This window comes from Pieris rapae, chromosome 8 (genome assembly GCF_905147795.1).
Source record: "Pieris rapae chromosome 8, ilPieRapa1.1, whole genome shotgun sequence".
Lineage (NCBI taxonomy): Eukaryota > Metazoa > Arthropoda > Insecta > Lepidoptera > Pieridae > Pieris > Pieris rapae.
In genome coordinates, this window is record NC_059516.1 from 6010022 (window position 1) to 6025322 (window position 15301).

The window sequence follows — 15301 nt, forward strand, 5'->3', positions numbered from 1 at the left end:
ATTTCCCGTACCGGGAATCGAACCCGAGCCTCCTGGGTGAAAGCCAGGTATCCTAGCCACTAGACCATACGGGACTCGAAAACTTATTGAGAATTTTGATACTTGTTCTTTAGATTACATATTTAAATGTTTAAATATAACCAAGGTTACAGTGTAGTTGCGCTTCAAGGCAAACAAGACTCAAAACTAATGTCTTACTCATAAATAAATATCACGATGTCTCAGTAGCTTGAATAATAAAGCGATTATAATTTAAAAAGGACTTCACAATACGCACAACACTATACAAAAAAAAATTACACTTAAACATATTTAAATTGAGGTCAAATAAACTTTTACAAAATATTCTTGTTTCAATTAATAATAATTTATTTAAATTATGCTTATTGTGATAAATTACTAAATATTATACTTATAGTAAAATTATTATTTAAAATGCAATACGGATACAAATGTATTTAAAAATTAAATGGTATATCTGAATTTAGCTAACTTAGTTCCTTTTAAAATAAAATATTTTTGTGACTGTTTAGGTAATTTAATAATGTAATAATATTTTTTTGTGATAATTCTTTATCACTGTAACAAAACAGTATTATTGTTCGTGGTAAATAGATACTAAAACTGGGTTCTGTTGAAAATTATAGGTAGGGATTTTTATTAGAAATACTTGTTTTGAAAGCAATTATTAATTAACAAGTTAATTAATAATTTTGTTACAATTATTAAAATATCAATAATAATTATAACCTATTTATTTTATATACGTATAGAACTTTCAATTAAGGTAAATATATTATTGAACTACGATCCTCGTGTTTATACATTTACCTAATGAACCCTAACGAATAACTGATATTGTAAATACAGCACTGCTAACGGAATATAAATTTGCGCACGATAATTTAGTTTTAGTAGGTCCAAAGTAGTCTGTTAGGTAAAAATGCCTAGAGACGTTAAAGGTAAAATAGTGTTAATTACAGGCTCCGCAGATGGGCTTGGGCTAGCAATGGTTGATAACTTTCTGAAAAATGACGCAAAACTTGCTATTATGCTGGATTTTAACGAGAAAAAGGGATTGGAATCTGTAGCAGCCATGAAAGCCAAATATGGTAAGGATAGGGCTGTATTCTATACGTGCAATGTTGTTACTGATCTTGAAAAGATTTTCGAAGAAGTAATAAAACTGGGATATATTGATGTTGTGATAAACAATGCTGGTGTTCTCGACGAAAAAAACATAAAAAAGACAATGAACGTCAATGCGATAGCAGTAATGGAATGGACGATGAAGTTCTTTGAATATATGAGAAACGATAAAGGAGGAAATGGAGGTACTATAATAAACATATCATCAATATATGGCTACAGAGTCACAGCGCACATACCATATTATCATGGATCTAAATTTGCGGTGATCGGATTCTCTAAATCAATTGGACATGAATATAATTACAACAGGACAGGAGTGAGAGTGGTAACATTCTGTCCAGGCTTAACTAAAACAAACATGGCAAATAATCCCAATGTAAGAGAGGAAGATACGTTTGATGATTTTGCTCTCGAATTGAATACTTGTTACGAATGGCAATCTGCAGATGATATTGGCAGAGGCATGGTGGAAACATTTAAACAGGCTGATACTGGTTCTGTGTGGTTAGTGGAAGGTGGACGACCTGCGGAGAAAATAAATGTTTAGATTTATTGAGTGTTTCATTTAATTTTCTGTAAATAAGTTTTATATTTAATACATTATCTAAACTGTCCTTTGATTAGATAGAGATAATCATGATTAGATCTCATATCATCAACTTCAAATCAATAAAAATTCTTTGTATGAAAATATAGAGGTCAAGCCACCCGAAGATCCGGCAACTCTCCGAAACACGTTCTCGTGGTATGCGCGACTTGGAGTATTGTCTACGAAAATATTTTGCGGGTGCAATATAGACCGAGCGTGCATCGTTAAAATATCGTTCGACGAAAAAGTTAAATCGGTGTGCATGGAGGTAAGAAAACGCATGGACGGACAACACGGGGACGTTCTTATACGTGGATGCTGCGATCCCTTAAACCGTTACACATTCCTTAGATATATCTTATAGTATAGCTATCAGAGTTGTAATCGTTCCCATCCCTGACTCGGTGGTATATTTTCGTGTTTATAAAAATTTAGCAGAAAAACCATATGTTCGAAACCGACATATAAAGTTTATACAATATTGATAACAATGTCCAATAGGCTATTATGTAACGCCAAAGCTAGATATGTATTTTTGTAGAACATCGAATTAAATAATGAATTTTCCTTGACATCTATTTTACAAGTACTGTGTGATTTTATAGTACCAATGTTCGCGCAGCCTAGGGCGGGTGACCTATTTTTCTAAAAGTCTGTTCCTTTTTGCTTAGCTCGTTTCTCTTAATGTTGTTTACAACTGCTTCTGTTGTTTGTAGAATCCGACGGTTCGTTGGCGACCAGTGACGTTTATTTTTGATTTTAAACTTTAAAAGAGAGCAAATTTGACTTTGAACAGTAGCCATTTAACGAAACGTATGCGACTGCAATTCGAAAAATGAATTGGTTATAATTTTCAACCAATATTGCATAGTTCTGACAATTATTTATTTAAAAAATATTTTATATCCCTTGAGTATTATATTTTTATTTCATTTCAGTTTCATAACATTTTATTTTATTCATCAGAGTAAAGTTTGAATCACATATTTATAAATATGAATGTACTTGCAATTGAATTGCAATATGGATAAAGCATACTAGTTCCTTGAAGCTTTTTTACCACTTTACCACAATATTTTAAAGCTAAATACATTATACTATACTAGGTGTTTCAAATATTTTTGGTAAAATACTATGAAAGCTACCTTTGCTTTTAACACTAAGCATACAAGTAAATATGTTACTATCTTGTTAAAGTATTTTAATTAAAATAAGAGACAAAATATAATACAATAATACTGTATTTTTTATTAAACAAAGACAAGAAGACGATATTTTGTCTGTCTTTTAAAAGCGAATCTGTGGGTGTATTTTGGGGTATATATACTAATTTTCAAGCACATCCAGACCAAGGTTCCAGTTCCAGTTAGTCCAGGATTCAGGCAAGGGATACCCGTCTCCCAAAAAACGCCTATCAGTGATTGACTTAAAACTTTTTACTTCATATTTCTAATAGAAAACTTATTAATATGAAAATTTAACTGAAACATATTATAAACAAAACAATAAAACATTACACCTTTTTATAACTCATTATAAATAACGCAATTCTTGTGAAATCAGCCAAAAGATCATAATAAAGCAATCTAGATCAAAACCCACCAATGCTACTGATACAACACAACTCCTAGTAAAACATAAAAAATATAACTAGTTGGTGAAACTAAGCGGAACTTTACACTCGCCTTATGCTCAAAAACATACGGAAATATGTTTTGAGAAGCTTTTTGTGCTTAATTTTTTATACCGAGTTATGACGACCTTACGTTGATTAATAACACATTCAAGCAATTCCAAAGTTTTTATACCTAATATGACAGTTAGGTACATTATTGTGTAAGTCATTACTACTCTGCAAAAACAAATATATGCTCGGATAAATAGCGAAAAGTAGGTAAATGGTAGGTACATTCATTTAACTTTGGAAATTAAATTAATGCAATACGCTTTAGTTTGTTGGCATCAATCAACATCAACAATGAACTCTTGCTCGGGTTGTTTTAGCGCAGATCTCCTGGGAACTTGGACCTCGCCTTGTACCGTAATCGGGTGATAATGCACTATGACATATGACAGCGCCAACTGACAGTAACGCCATTGCTCCGATATATACAATATTCATACATAAATATACATTATATTTGGCACCTCAGATAAGTGGTTAAATTAATATTAAGTTATGTCACTAATTTTGGGAGCATCACCATACTTAGTTATTCCAGTTATATTATGGTTAATATAAATTTCATTTTTAGCTTAACAATGTTTTCGTTGACTCGGGAATAATCTATGAAAATTTTAACTCCAGTCATGAAGACAATGCAATAATCTTGAAGATAATTTGTGTGTGTTTTAAATAGTTAGGCGTTATAGATTTTGGATTCGAATAATTATTTTAAAAGCAAAGACGTTCCTTATCTATAAAGATTTAATGTATATAAAGTGTTTTTATGAACATTTCAATAAAAAATTCATAGTTACATCGATAACACAGTTTAGGGTAACGTGGCCTTCAATAAAACTATACAGCCTGCATTTTAAAGTATTATTCGGTTACAAATTCTTTTAAATTTAAAAACATTCTTCAGTATAGGTAAGTACCTAGGTAACACTGAAAGTGTTTTGAAAATGAAAAACGGCTTAATGTAGAAAGTTGCCGACACTTTTATTGTCCCTGTTTCGAGGGCGCTGGTGTCGAATTTTTTTCAAGACAACAGGCAAACAGCGAATGACATACCAGTCTGCAATCATTTTATTTCTTGACTTTTTCCATTCTTAACCTTAGTTGGCCAATCCTCGTAAGGAAACACCTACTGAGCTGATTGTCTTTCGATTTCGGTTTCGCAGCAATATGAACAACTTTCATCAACTGTTTCAAATACAGTATTTGAGTCAGCGACGTTGAACTTAACTAACATTTGGCGACACCAGTCCATGCGATGGTGTCGGTTAAATTTTGAGGAATTCATCTGGTACAAAATTGACTCATAAATATTCGTGTCATATTTTTTGAATTTTATTTGCTAATAGGTCACTCTCTTATCTTCCGCTATCATGCGACGCACACCACTGATATTATCTACAGTAGTCGCTGTTAAAGGATGTCCCTCACGCGGTTCATCATTGAGATTGCTACGTCCACGCTTAAACTCGTTAAACCAATTGTAAATAGTAGCACGAGATGAGGCTTCATTAAGAAATGCTAATCGCAACCTATCATAGCTTTGGTGTTGAGGACACCTACAACGAAAGTCATAATAAATCATTGACCGCAAATTTTCTCGCGTCAGTTTGATTTCCACGTGCAACAAGTTTTAGGTTTGCCGCCAATTCACAAAAACAAACGACAAATGAATGCAATTTACTACATTAGGTTCCCAAAGAGTTCTTAAATTGAAATTTAAAAAAGTATTCATTAGCAATGTGTCTAATTGGCCAGTTGTAAATATTTTCAGTGATACTCACCCAATTTGCCATAAATTATATACTTATGACTAAAAAAGTATATTTTGTTACTTGGCCATCGCATTGTACTTTCCCGTATATCCTCAATAACTTGATGGGAACTAATGTTACAAAGCTTTTAGCCCCTTCCACCTGGACAGTGGCTCATTTACTCCAAGTGAAATACACCAGACACCATTGCAAAAAGACTGGTAAATATTTATTTAATGCCTCACATAATACGTCTATTTATTATTCAGAATTTTACAAATGTCAAAAATACAAATAATTTACAAGATTCCACATCATAATACTACGCTGCAGGCAAAACGGGAAAGATAAATATAATATCGTATAGTTCTATATTATTTTGCCCATTAAACTTTAACATTAAAACTTGTAAATTAATCCTTACGAAGAGAAATTAAAGTCATAAAATATTTTAAACTTTAAGTATATTAAATAAGTATTTCACTTCTATGTCCTAATTAAAGGTTTTACTAAAAGTATGCTCTATTAGCTAACTAGGACAGTCTTACTCGTGAGCCAGAACGAAGTTCAATATTTCAGTAGTTAAGCTTATACAGATGATAACATGATCATAAAGTCATATACTCATACATATTTACAAGTCAGGGATATATTCACCAGTACCACACTTTTAAAACATTCTATAATTTTTAACATTGTATTTTAAAAGGCCGGCAACGCACTCGCGAGCCCTCTGGCGTTGAGAGTGTCCATGGGCGGCGGTATCACTTAACATCAGGTGAGCCTCCTGCCCGTTTGCCACCTGTTCTATAAAAAAATATTGTATCTTTGTTCGCTGATGAGTGCCAAAGATGTTAGACATTATTTTTAACTAAACTAGTAAAAGCTGAGATTAATGATGGCCTAGTGACATCAGTGTGCGATTCTCATCTCTAATGTCTTAGGTTCGATACCCGACTGTGGTCCACTGCACTTTTGTGGGCGTTTACCGTCTTTCGTAGGTACAGTGAAGGAAGACATTCTGAGAAAACTGGCAAAATGTTAGTGTCAAGAAGTCGACGGCGTGTGTCAGTCACACAATAAAATGTGATTTTTTAGCCTCAGATGCCAAAACCAAACAGTATCAAAGACTATAAAATAGCTCTGTGTTTCTTACAAAATTACCAAACTAAAAAATATAGTTAAACATGTATATTCCACTAGACTTCCATCTGGATAAAACACTGCTAAAGGACTTCAATATTACATACTTGGTGTTACAATTTTGTCTATTCTTTAATATAAACAAAAGTGCTGCCATCTAACAAAGGTGAGAAAAAAATTCAATTTCCGCTAGTAAATTCCCGTAGTAGGCAAGATCTGTATATATTAATGTAGCCTAGATATTCTAGTTTCTATTTATAAGTAACGGCTTACAATCCTTAAGGAGTAATTGTTAGTATAGGTCGCAATAAGCGTTTTACATGCAAATTAGTTTTGCAGCTCGTTTTAACTGCATGGCTGCTTCAATATGTAAATCTATTGTGCTAACAATGCTGCTTAAGTCTATTATAATCTGTGATTATTTATTTTAGCTAAACTTGTTAACATTTAGAATGAAATAGGAAATCGAGAAAATTTTATCAGTATATTATGCAGGTATTTTATTACTGCGGTCTTAAAATGAAAGCTTTTTTATATTAAATTGAAACGATCATCGTAGACCTAGGACTAAGGTGGTAGATGCAATGCTATTTGTTTGCGTGAGAAAGGTCATCGCTATGTGTGTGATTTCTGAACGAATCCGACTTAGAGTCGCTCAAGAAAAGAGCATAGCAATTCCTAAAGGAGTGAAGAGTGTCATTGAGTGTGTCCATGGGCAGCGGTATCTGCTAATAGAAGATGACCGGTCTTTACTTCGATCGAAATATAGATAGATATAAATTTAGTGGCTTGTTTGTAAACGGCCTTCTGGCGACCGAAAGATTGTGAGAAATTTTCAATACAATGACAAAATAGTGGTTAGACTACTCAAAAACCATAGAAAAGAAACATTGGACCAAAACCTGGATAAGCCTGAATTTAAATGTCATGTTATTTCTTCTAGTTTTTATTTCTGCTGAAGACACAAAGATCTTTAAGGAAACTTTTCAAAAAGTTAAGTCTTGTAAAAGGTTTTCTACGTTGATAAAATGTGGAGTATCTGGTATGTTAGATATGTGTTTTTTACATAAGACCTATAAATATTAATTCCAATGGAAAATTATTAAGTATCATAGTTCTGCTAAATTCACAAGTTTTCCCCTGTCTTTTCGTGAAAAATTGTTACATAAATATATCAGCTAGTTTATTTAAACAAATTAGTTAACCAGCTGTTATACGCAAAAATCTCTAATGGCTCCACTTAATATATAGATTTTAGTAATTGAATAATACGAAAAATACCTTTTTAAAGTCAAGCTACGATCGCATGAAACCTTAGCTAGTTTCCATGTAATAATAATAATAATAATAATAGCCTTTATTCAGATACATTTTACATTATATATTTTATATACATTTAAACAAATTTCCATTTTAATCCAATTCTGGTGCATCTGTGTGCCCTTTTTTGGCAAAGGCCTCCTCCAAAGCCTGCCATTCCTCTCTGCTCTGCCATGTACCACCTGCCGTTTCTTTAATGTGGTCAATCCACCATCTCAGTTGTCTCCCTCTTTTGCGTTTGCTGTACCTTGGGCACCAGTTAAGCAGTTTTTTGCTCCACTTTTCTGTACCTCTGGCGATGTGTCCCACCCATTTCCACTTTAGCTCCTTGATCGTTATTGTAACATCTGTTACCTTAGTTATTTTCCTTAATACTGTATTCTTTATTTTGTCTCTTCTTGTTTTCCCTATCATACATCGTTCCATCGTTCTTTGACACACCTGTAGCTTTATATACTGCGCTTTAGTAGGCGCCCAAGTTTGTGATCCATAGAAGACGAGACCCATAATCTTCACACTAGTTTCCATGTACGACGCTTTTATTTTAGATCAGATAACTATCCGGGGGAGGAAAAAATGGGAAACTGATTTATGAATTATAATCTGTTTAATACGTATATGTATATTTTTTGGTATTGGGGGCATGCTAAAATTAAATGTTAGTAAATAACCATTAGTATATGCATTAAACAAAATGCATATACTCTTTTAATAATATATTTTAGTAAAAACATTTTAAGGTTAGTTATTATATTAAAATATAATCGTGTTTAAAATTAAAATTATTGTTTAAATAATAATAATGTTAGGGTGCGTCCACATCTGGCGAATAAGCCGCAAATGTGCACACGCGTGCAATTTTGTACGTTCGCCGGTCCTGCACCGCCCGTTCGCAGTTCGTTCGCAAATTAAGCGCCGTACACGACTAGTGTACGGCCAGCGCGCTAGTGGCGCTAGCGCTATATTATGTTTTCTTTTAAAAATAGGAGATTGCCACCAACGCTGTTGTCTCGTTTTTCCTTTTTATTAGTTATATAATAGCTAATGATGCAGCAATTATATTAAAAGCACTTGTATCGTCCGACATCTTCGAAAGTACTGAGCCAGTAAACGGAACTGTAAGCGCGGGAATTGAGTATGCGAAATGGCGCGCCTATTACGAGCCTTGCATTAGTTGCGCTAAAGAGGCGCAAATCAATGCCGTGACTGCACGTGCGCAGTGGCAAACGGCTCGCGAGCTGCACATTCGCGGCACATTCACCAGATGTGGACGCACCCTTAGGACGTCTCATAGCGATAACTTAATGACATTTGATTGTGATATATAAAGCTAAAGCATTTAATTGCAGTCAGTGAGCGGAGAGCACGATGGATATTAAAAATAAGGTGGCCCTGATTACTGGAGGTGCTACAGGCATCGGCTTTGAAATAGCTGATAGGTTCCTACAAAAAGGTGCATCCGTAGTAATTTTGTTAGATATAAACGAAAAACATGGTGATACTGCTGTTAAGAAACTGACCTCAAAGCATGGAAATAACAGAGCTGTGTACTACAAATGCGATGTAACAACTGATTTAGAAGCCGTTTGGATGAATGTTGTTAAGAAATATCCTTCCATTGACATACTTGTAAATAACGCTGGAATTCTAAATGAAAAATTTCCGAAAAAGACAATAGATATTAACGTAACGGCATTGATTGAATGGTCTCTGAAATATTGGGAGCACAGTCGCACAGACAAATCGGGCAAAGGTGGAACAATTATCAACCTGGCTTCCATATACGGGTATAGAGTGGACCAGTTCTTGCCTGTGTATCAAGCATCAAAATTTGCTGTTATGGGCTTCACAAAGTCGTTGGGACATGCATACAACTTCAAGCGATCCGGAGTGAGGGTAATGGCGATTTGCCCTGGTTTTACGCACACTAACCTTGTGGAAGAATTGCATACTTTTGATGATGTTATAAAAAAAGACATGAAGGTATTTCTGAAGGAACAACTCTGGCAAAATGTGGATTCTGTTGGAATTGCAGTCGTTGATGTGGTTGAAACGGCAGCAAGTGGTACAGCTTGGTTAATAGAAGGCGGTAAACCTATAAAAGAGGTCTAAATTTTGCGTTAACTAAGTTTTTTTTATAAAACAGCAATCATAAAATTAATAAAACATGTTATTGAATTGACTTTTTTTTGCAGACTGGCAGTTCTTTAATGTTTAGTAGTAGTAGCCTTAAATATATGATTATGACATGTACAGCATGCCACGACACCTCTCTATAATTATCAGTGGGCGCAAAATAAATTACACTACATTTTTGAAACAGTGAGAGGTCTGTTTTTGTCAGATTTGGTAATTTTAGATTTTTTTTTATTTATCTATTGATTTTGGTGTAAAAATATAAACTCATACTTTGAAAGGATTTCTGTCGTGCCTTTAATCAAAGTGAAAAATTATATTTTTACACACATGTAATGTATGAAAAGCTCTATGTCTGTGAGATCGAAGAGCGAATGGGGCATATGTAAGCGTGATGAGTATGAGTTATTGTATTCTTAACCAATACATTGCTTATTATTGTAATGCTTGTGATATAAATATAGGTAATAAAATAAGTATCGTTTGTCACTCACAGAGAGTGTATAACAGTTATATAACGTCTGTTATATTCTTGTTTATGTTGATAGCGTTAGTTGATCTCTAATAAATTTATATTTTCTATTTAGATAATATTAGAGTGTAAGGTACCAAGGTCAATGCAGTTAATCTCAGGTTATCAAAGCAGATTATCTTATTTATTCCTATATAATGCATTTCTTTGTTTTTAATTCGTAGCCATTTTAAATACAAACATATAGGTCTGTTCTTTATTTATTAGTTATATTTAAAAATAACAATGATATAAATATCTACCCGACATAATGCAGATAACATCTTATCGTTTTCAATTGTTACCTACACATCATAAAATAATTACTCCGATTAAATATATTTTCTTAATATCTTATTGCTTTACAAAGTTTTAACCAAAACACACATATTATCAAATATGTCTCGGGAAATAAAAAATAAAGTGATTCTTATCACAGGCGGAGCCTCTGGTATTGGGTACGGCGCAGCAGGCGCATTTCTTCATAACAAAGCTTTACTCGTCATAATTCTAGACATTGACGAGGTACAGGGCAATAAAGCTGTGCACGAATTGAAATCTAAATACGGTCAAAATAAGGCAGTGTTCTTTAAATGTGATGTAACGAAAGATTTAGAAGTTGTCTGGGCCAAACTTATTGCTACATACAATATCGATGTTCTTGTAAATAGTGCTGGAATAGTTGATGAAAAAGTTCCTAATCGACTAATTGATATCAATTTAACTGCGCTAATACAGTTTTCTCTCAAATTTATGGACCAATACCGAAGAGATAAATCAGGAGATGGTGGAACGATCATCAACGTGTCATCGATATACGGAACGTTCACAGACCCATACTTTCCTGTATATCAAGCCACAAAGTTTGGAGTGTTGGCATTTACGAAGTCATTGGGAAACCAGGTTAATTTTAAAAGAACTGGAGTGAGAGTATTAGCTCTCTGTCCTGGTTTCACTAAAACTAAACTAGCAGAAGTTGTAAAAACATGGGATGATAATTTAAATATAGAATGTGCTGAATATCTAAACAAATTTACATGGCAAACAGTAGACAAAGTAAGTGACGCATTTATCGAAATATTTGAAGAAGCAGAGAGTGGTTCTGGCTGGGTAATTGATGGTGGAAAGCCGATACGGGAGGTGGACAATTTTTAATCTCATATAAAAGTATAAAATGTTGTATGTCAGTGATTCTTCATATGACATATATTTTTTGTATAATCCTCTAACATACGATGACCAAAGTGGGTGGCCTATTTTGGATACTTACTATTTTAATAATATGTTTAAAGTTTGTGCGGAAAGAGAATCGTCTTATCTGTTATAGGAATTAATATAATTCTTCCTTGCCAAGTCGTATTATTTATTCACAAAGATTAAATACTTTTAATTTTTTCATGTCAAGCATCACAATATTAACAATAATCACATAAGAAATGATAATTTAGCACTGCAGTGACACTCTCTTCACGCAGACTAGTAGTTTTTTTATTTAACTGTGCTATATAACAAAGGCACGATCCACAGTAACAGTCGATTACAGTCGGATAGATTACTAATAAGTAATAAAGTAAATCAACATTGAGAACGATAACTCTGTTGTAACCTCAGGTTGAGCGACCTCTCATCTCAGGCGCATACAGTTTTTTTTAATTCAATATCGATCCAACAACAATGATGATTTTTCTCAAATGTCCTTTTGAGAAAAATCATTGAAGGTGAAAAAAGCTGAACAGTTGTACATTATACCGATTTTTCACGTTAATTGTCTGAGGAAAATTGAAGGCTTTCATACTACTTTGTTTTCTTAGTAAAAATAAAACTAAATAAAATTAGCCCGGCTTAATAATCATTTAAAAAGTGCGACGGCCGACGTTCTTTGTTTCTCTTTCGATGCAAGCTCTGTTAAAAATTAGAGTTTTTAAAATAAAATTGGTGTCATTGGTGAATCTAAAAAAAATAAAAATAAATTTTAGTTACTTTAATTTAAGTATTAAAATAATTGACCTAAATGAAATGAATTAAAATCGGCCCGATGTGAGGTGCACGATCAATAATCTATATTACAGACGTATTATTAATTTGATAATTTGACTGGTCCGATGTAAGGTATCCGATCAAAGCTATTGTCGACTTCCTTTATAATGGTGTTGCTTCAAAAGGTGCACTCCTTTGATATATAATGTGGTATAATAATAATTTGTAAAACTATACAGAGGTGTAAACTGAAATTTAATATACAGCAAAATAGATAGCTATCAATCAATTGACGGAAACGTTCAAATATGTAAGTGTCAACTATCATAACACCAGAAAACTTTACGTTAAAAATAAATCATAATGATATTTGTTTTTAAATGATAATTATACTAAAAACAAAATAGCTAAGTGTTATTGATGAAATGATTTAATTGAATACCAATAATCTTACACTATGAAAAGAAAGATGTACCAACTTAAATGAATAAAGACTTATTATTATTATTATTATTATTATTATTATTATTATTATTATTATTATTATTATTACCATAGAACCATCTGATGAAACAAGTTAGACTTGATTTGAGCTCAGTTATGCAGAATCTAGACGTAGCAGCAACAAACAAAAATATCGTTCTGTAATTAGGTCTTACGATTCCAATAAGTTCATAAGGGGGCACCATACGAATAAATGCTATTGAATTTAGAAACCTAAGCTCATCAGCACCTCCAGATTGATTGACCAATTATACTAAGATTTTATTTCTACAGTATAGCAAAATTATCTGATCACTGAAATAAGAAAACATTGCATTCATTGTTTTTAGCATAATTTGATTGTTCTTATCAACAATCAATATAAATGCATAATGGTAAGATCGATCGATTTTTTATCGAATTATTTAAATTGATAAAACGACATTAAACATGTAATGATCAATAAACGTTGACATTGTTAGGGACATTCTGTTATTGTTATAACCTTGCAATCATCCGACTAGAGACAAGCATTGACTTTTTATTTTTTACCACTACATTTAGGGATTAGACTCTTTTACTATAAATTAATTACAATAATAGTCAACGTACTTTGCTTACATTATCACCATATGTTGAATTTACTTGTTGATTTGAAAATGGTATTTAAATGTTGATATTATAACGTACTTATGTCAACTTTAACACATTGAATGCTTAAACAATGGATACAATACAAAAAAATGTACGGGACACAGGCTCGGATCCGAGTGGGTGGCACCGCTACGTGACCCCGTTTCACTCGGATCCGAGAAAAGAGCACTTAATGTGTTAAAGTAAGTAAGATGCTATAGTAATCTACTAATACGCTTACTTCCAAATATTACATTTCTATTATTAACAATATCATTGGCAATAGTAATATTTTTTTTAGTAGGTTAATTATTATGAAGCGTAATTTAATTTCTTGAGACAAACACTATCTAGTAGTACTAGGTTTTTGTGAAGGTGAGCAACGCGCAGGGTAAAAGTTTATTCTCATATTTTTGTCCTAACGCGCTAAAAGAAGTATAACTACAATAATATTATACTTTTGATAATATAAAAATCTCGGTATACCTACGGATATAGAGTTCAATGTTGAGGTGTTATCACTATGTTATTATTTAAGAGCAAACCTAAAGTTTTGTGTTTTTATTAGTAATTAATTAATCAATTTTGCAATGTGTTTTCGGTTTAGCTATGCGTTTTTTACATACTTTTTCTATGCGGTAATTTGCAATCAGCTTTAAGGCTATGAGTGAATTTGTTCTGTGGTTCTGTCTTGTGGAGTGACTTCCCATTGTAGCATCTACTCATCTTCTGCCTAGAGCTACTGCCATCTTCTAGCTCTTGAATGTGTTGACGTTTTAGTCGACTCACATACTGTCGAATGGTGAGTTGGCAAGCAAGTTCGTTCGGATGACAGCTTAACCATTCTTTGTATTTGGCTTCCTTTTAGGAGTCATAGCTTCCTCTAAAAGACATGGCGACATTCGTGGCCAAACAGATTAGTAGCCATTTCACATATAATATTTGTTTTATGTTTTGCTGAGACTTAAATAAATATGGAGGTATACATTCAAAAAAGGCATTCTCATTATTAACTTGGTAGCTTTCTCGTGCGTTTACGCATTAACACACGTGGAAGACAAGACGTTTTGTGAAAGAATAAATTGAAGTTGAAGTTGGACGTCACAATTAAAAGTTTCACACAGAAATTAACTTATCCAATCCTTTAACCGTCTTCAGGGTTTATTTATATCTATACAAATTACATTTTATTTAAGAAAAAAGCATTGACAATATTATAGTTTGAAACTTTAACGTTGCAAATGGGAAAAACATGCGCGCATTCAATGCACTATAGTTTAATGCAATTCAATTAAGACAATGAAGTAATTTAAATTAAGCTGCAAAATTGTTTGAAAACAGGTAGATACTTTTTAATCAAGTTCCATTACCCAACTTTGAAAACAATTAGTGCTTAATGGGAGAACTTGGGGCTGCCAGACCTAATAAACATCAACTCCCTACTAATAGGGAAAGTCGGGAATATTTACCGGCAAAACGATGTAATAAAGTATTATTATCGGATGCCCTAATTAAATTTGCGATCGTATCCGTCTGGACTAGCCGTAAAAAAGTGCTTAAGCAAAGAAAAAACGGGAATTGAAGCCTGTAAATAACTTTAATTGGCTTAAATGTTACTTAATAGCAATTATACTTCCGAAATCGTCTGACTTTCGTCGTTTATTAGAGTTTTTAAAATTAGGCTCTGCCTGACCTGCGCTTTTTAATTTGCACTTTACCAATAACTGCATTTTTAAGGGACTTGTAAAATAGATATGATTTGCATCGGACAATATTTGAGTAAAATGTAAATAAGTCTAGGATATATTATGTAAGTTTTAGTGTTAAGCGACAATTTTTGAAAAAAGTTATGTCCTTATAAATAAGGCATATATACTAACTTAGGGGAAGATCCAATCAAAATAGGTTCAGTAGAATTTGTG

At 32.9% G+C, this 15301-nt stretch overlaps 3 protein-coding genes and 1 non-coding gene across 4 annotated transcripts; 3 read left to right on the top strand and 1 right to left on the bottom strand.

Annotated features, from left to right (window-relative positions):
- Positions 1-2: 2 nt before the first annotated feature.
- Trnae-uuc lies at positions 3-74 on the bottom strand. The gene has a single exon. It is a non-coding gene; the product is annotated as a tRNA-Glu (tRNA).
- Positions 75-897: 823 nt separating this feature from the next.
- LOC110997961 (15-hydroxyprostaglandin dehydrogenase [NAD(+)]-like) lies at positions 898-1704 on the top strand. Its single transcript, XM_022266364.2, has one exon. The coding sequence runs from the start codon at positions 944-946 to the stop codon at positions 1697-1699; it is 756 nt and encodes a 251-aa protein (XP_022122056.2). The 5' UTR covers positions 898-943; the 3' UTR covers positions 1700-1704.
- A 7268-nt stretch (positions 1705-8972) lies between these two features.
- Positions 8973-9817, top strand: LOC110997967 (15-hydroxyprostaglandin dehydrogenase [NAD(+)]-like). The gene has a single exon (XM_022266371.2). The coding sequence runs from the start codon at positions 9008-9010 to the stop codon at positions 9749-9751; it is 744 nt and encodes a 247-aa protein (XP_022122063.2). The 5' UTR covers positions 8973-9007; the 3' UTR covers positions 9752-9817.
- Positions 9818-10625: 808 nt separating this feature from the next.
- Positions 10626-11639, top strand: LOC110992120 (15-hydroxyprostaglandin dehydrogenase [NAD(+)]-like; the record flags this gene model as incomplete). The annotated part of the gene is made up of 1 exon (XM_022257809.2): positions 10626-11639. A coding segment is annotated over one exon (816 nt), but the record flags the coding sequence as incomplete, so codon positions are not given.
- Between the last annotated feature and the right edge of the window lie 3662 nt (positions 11640-15301).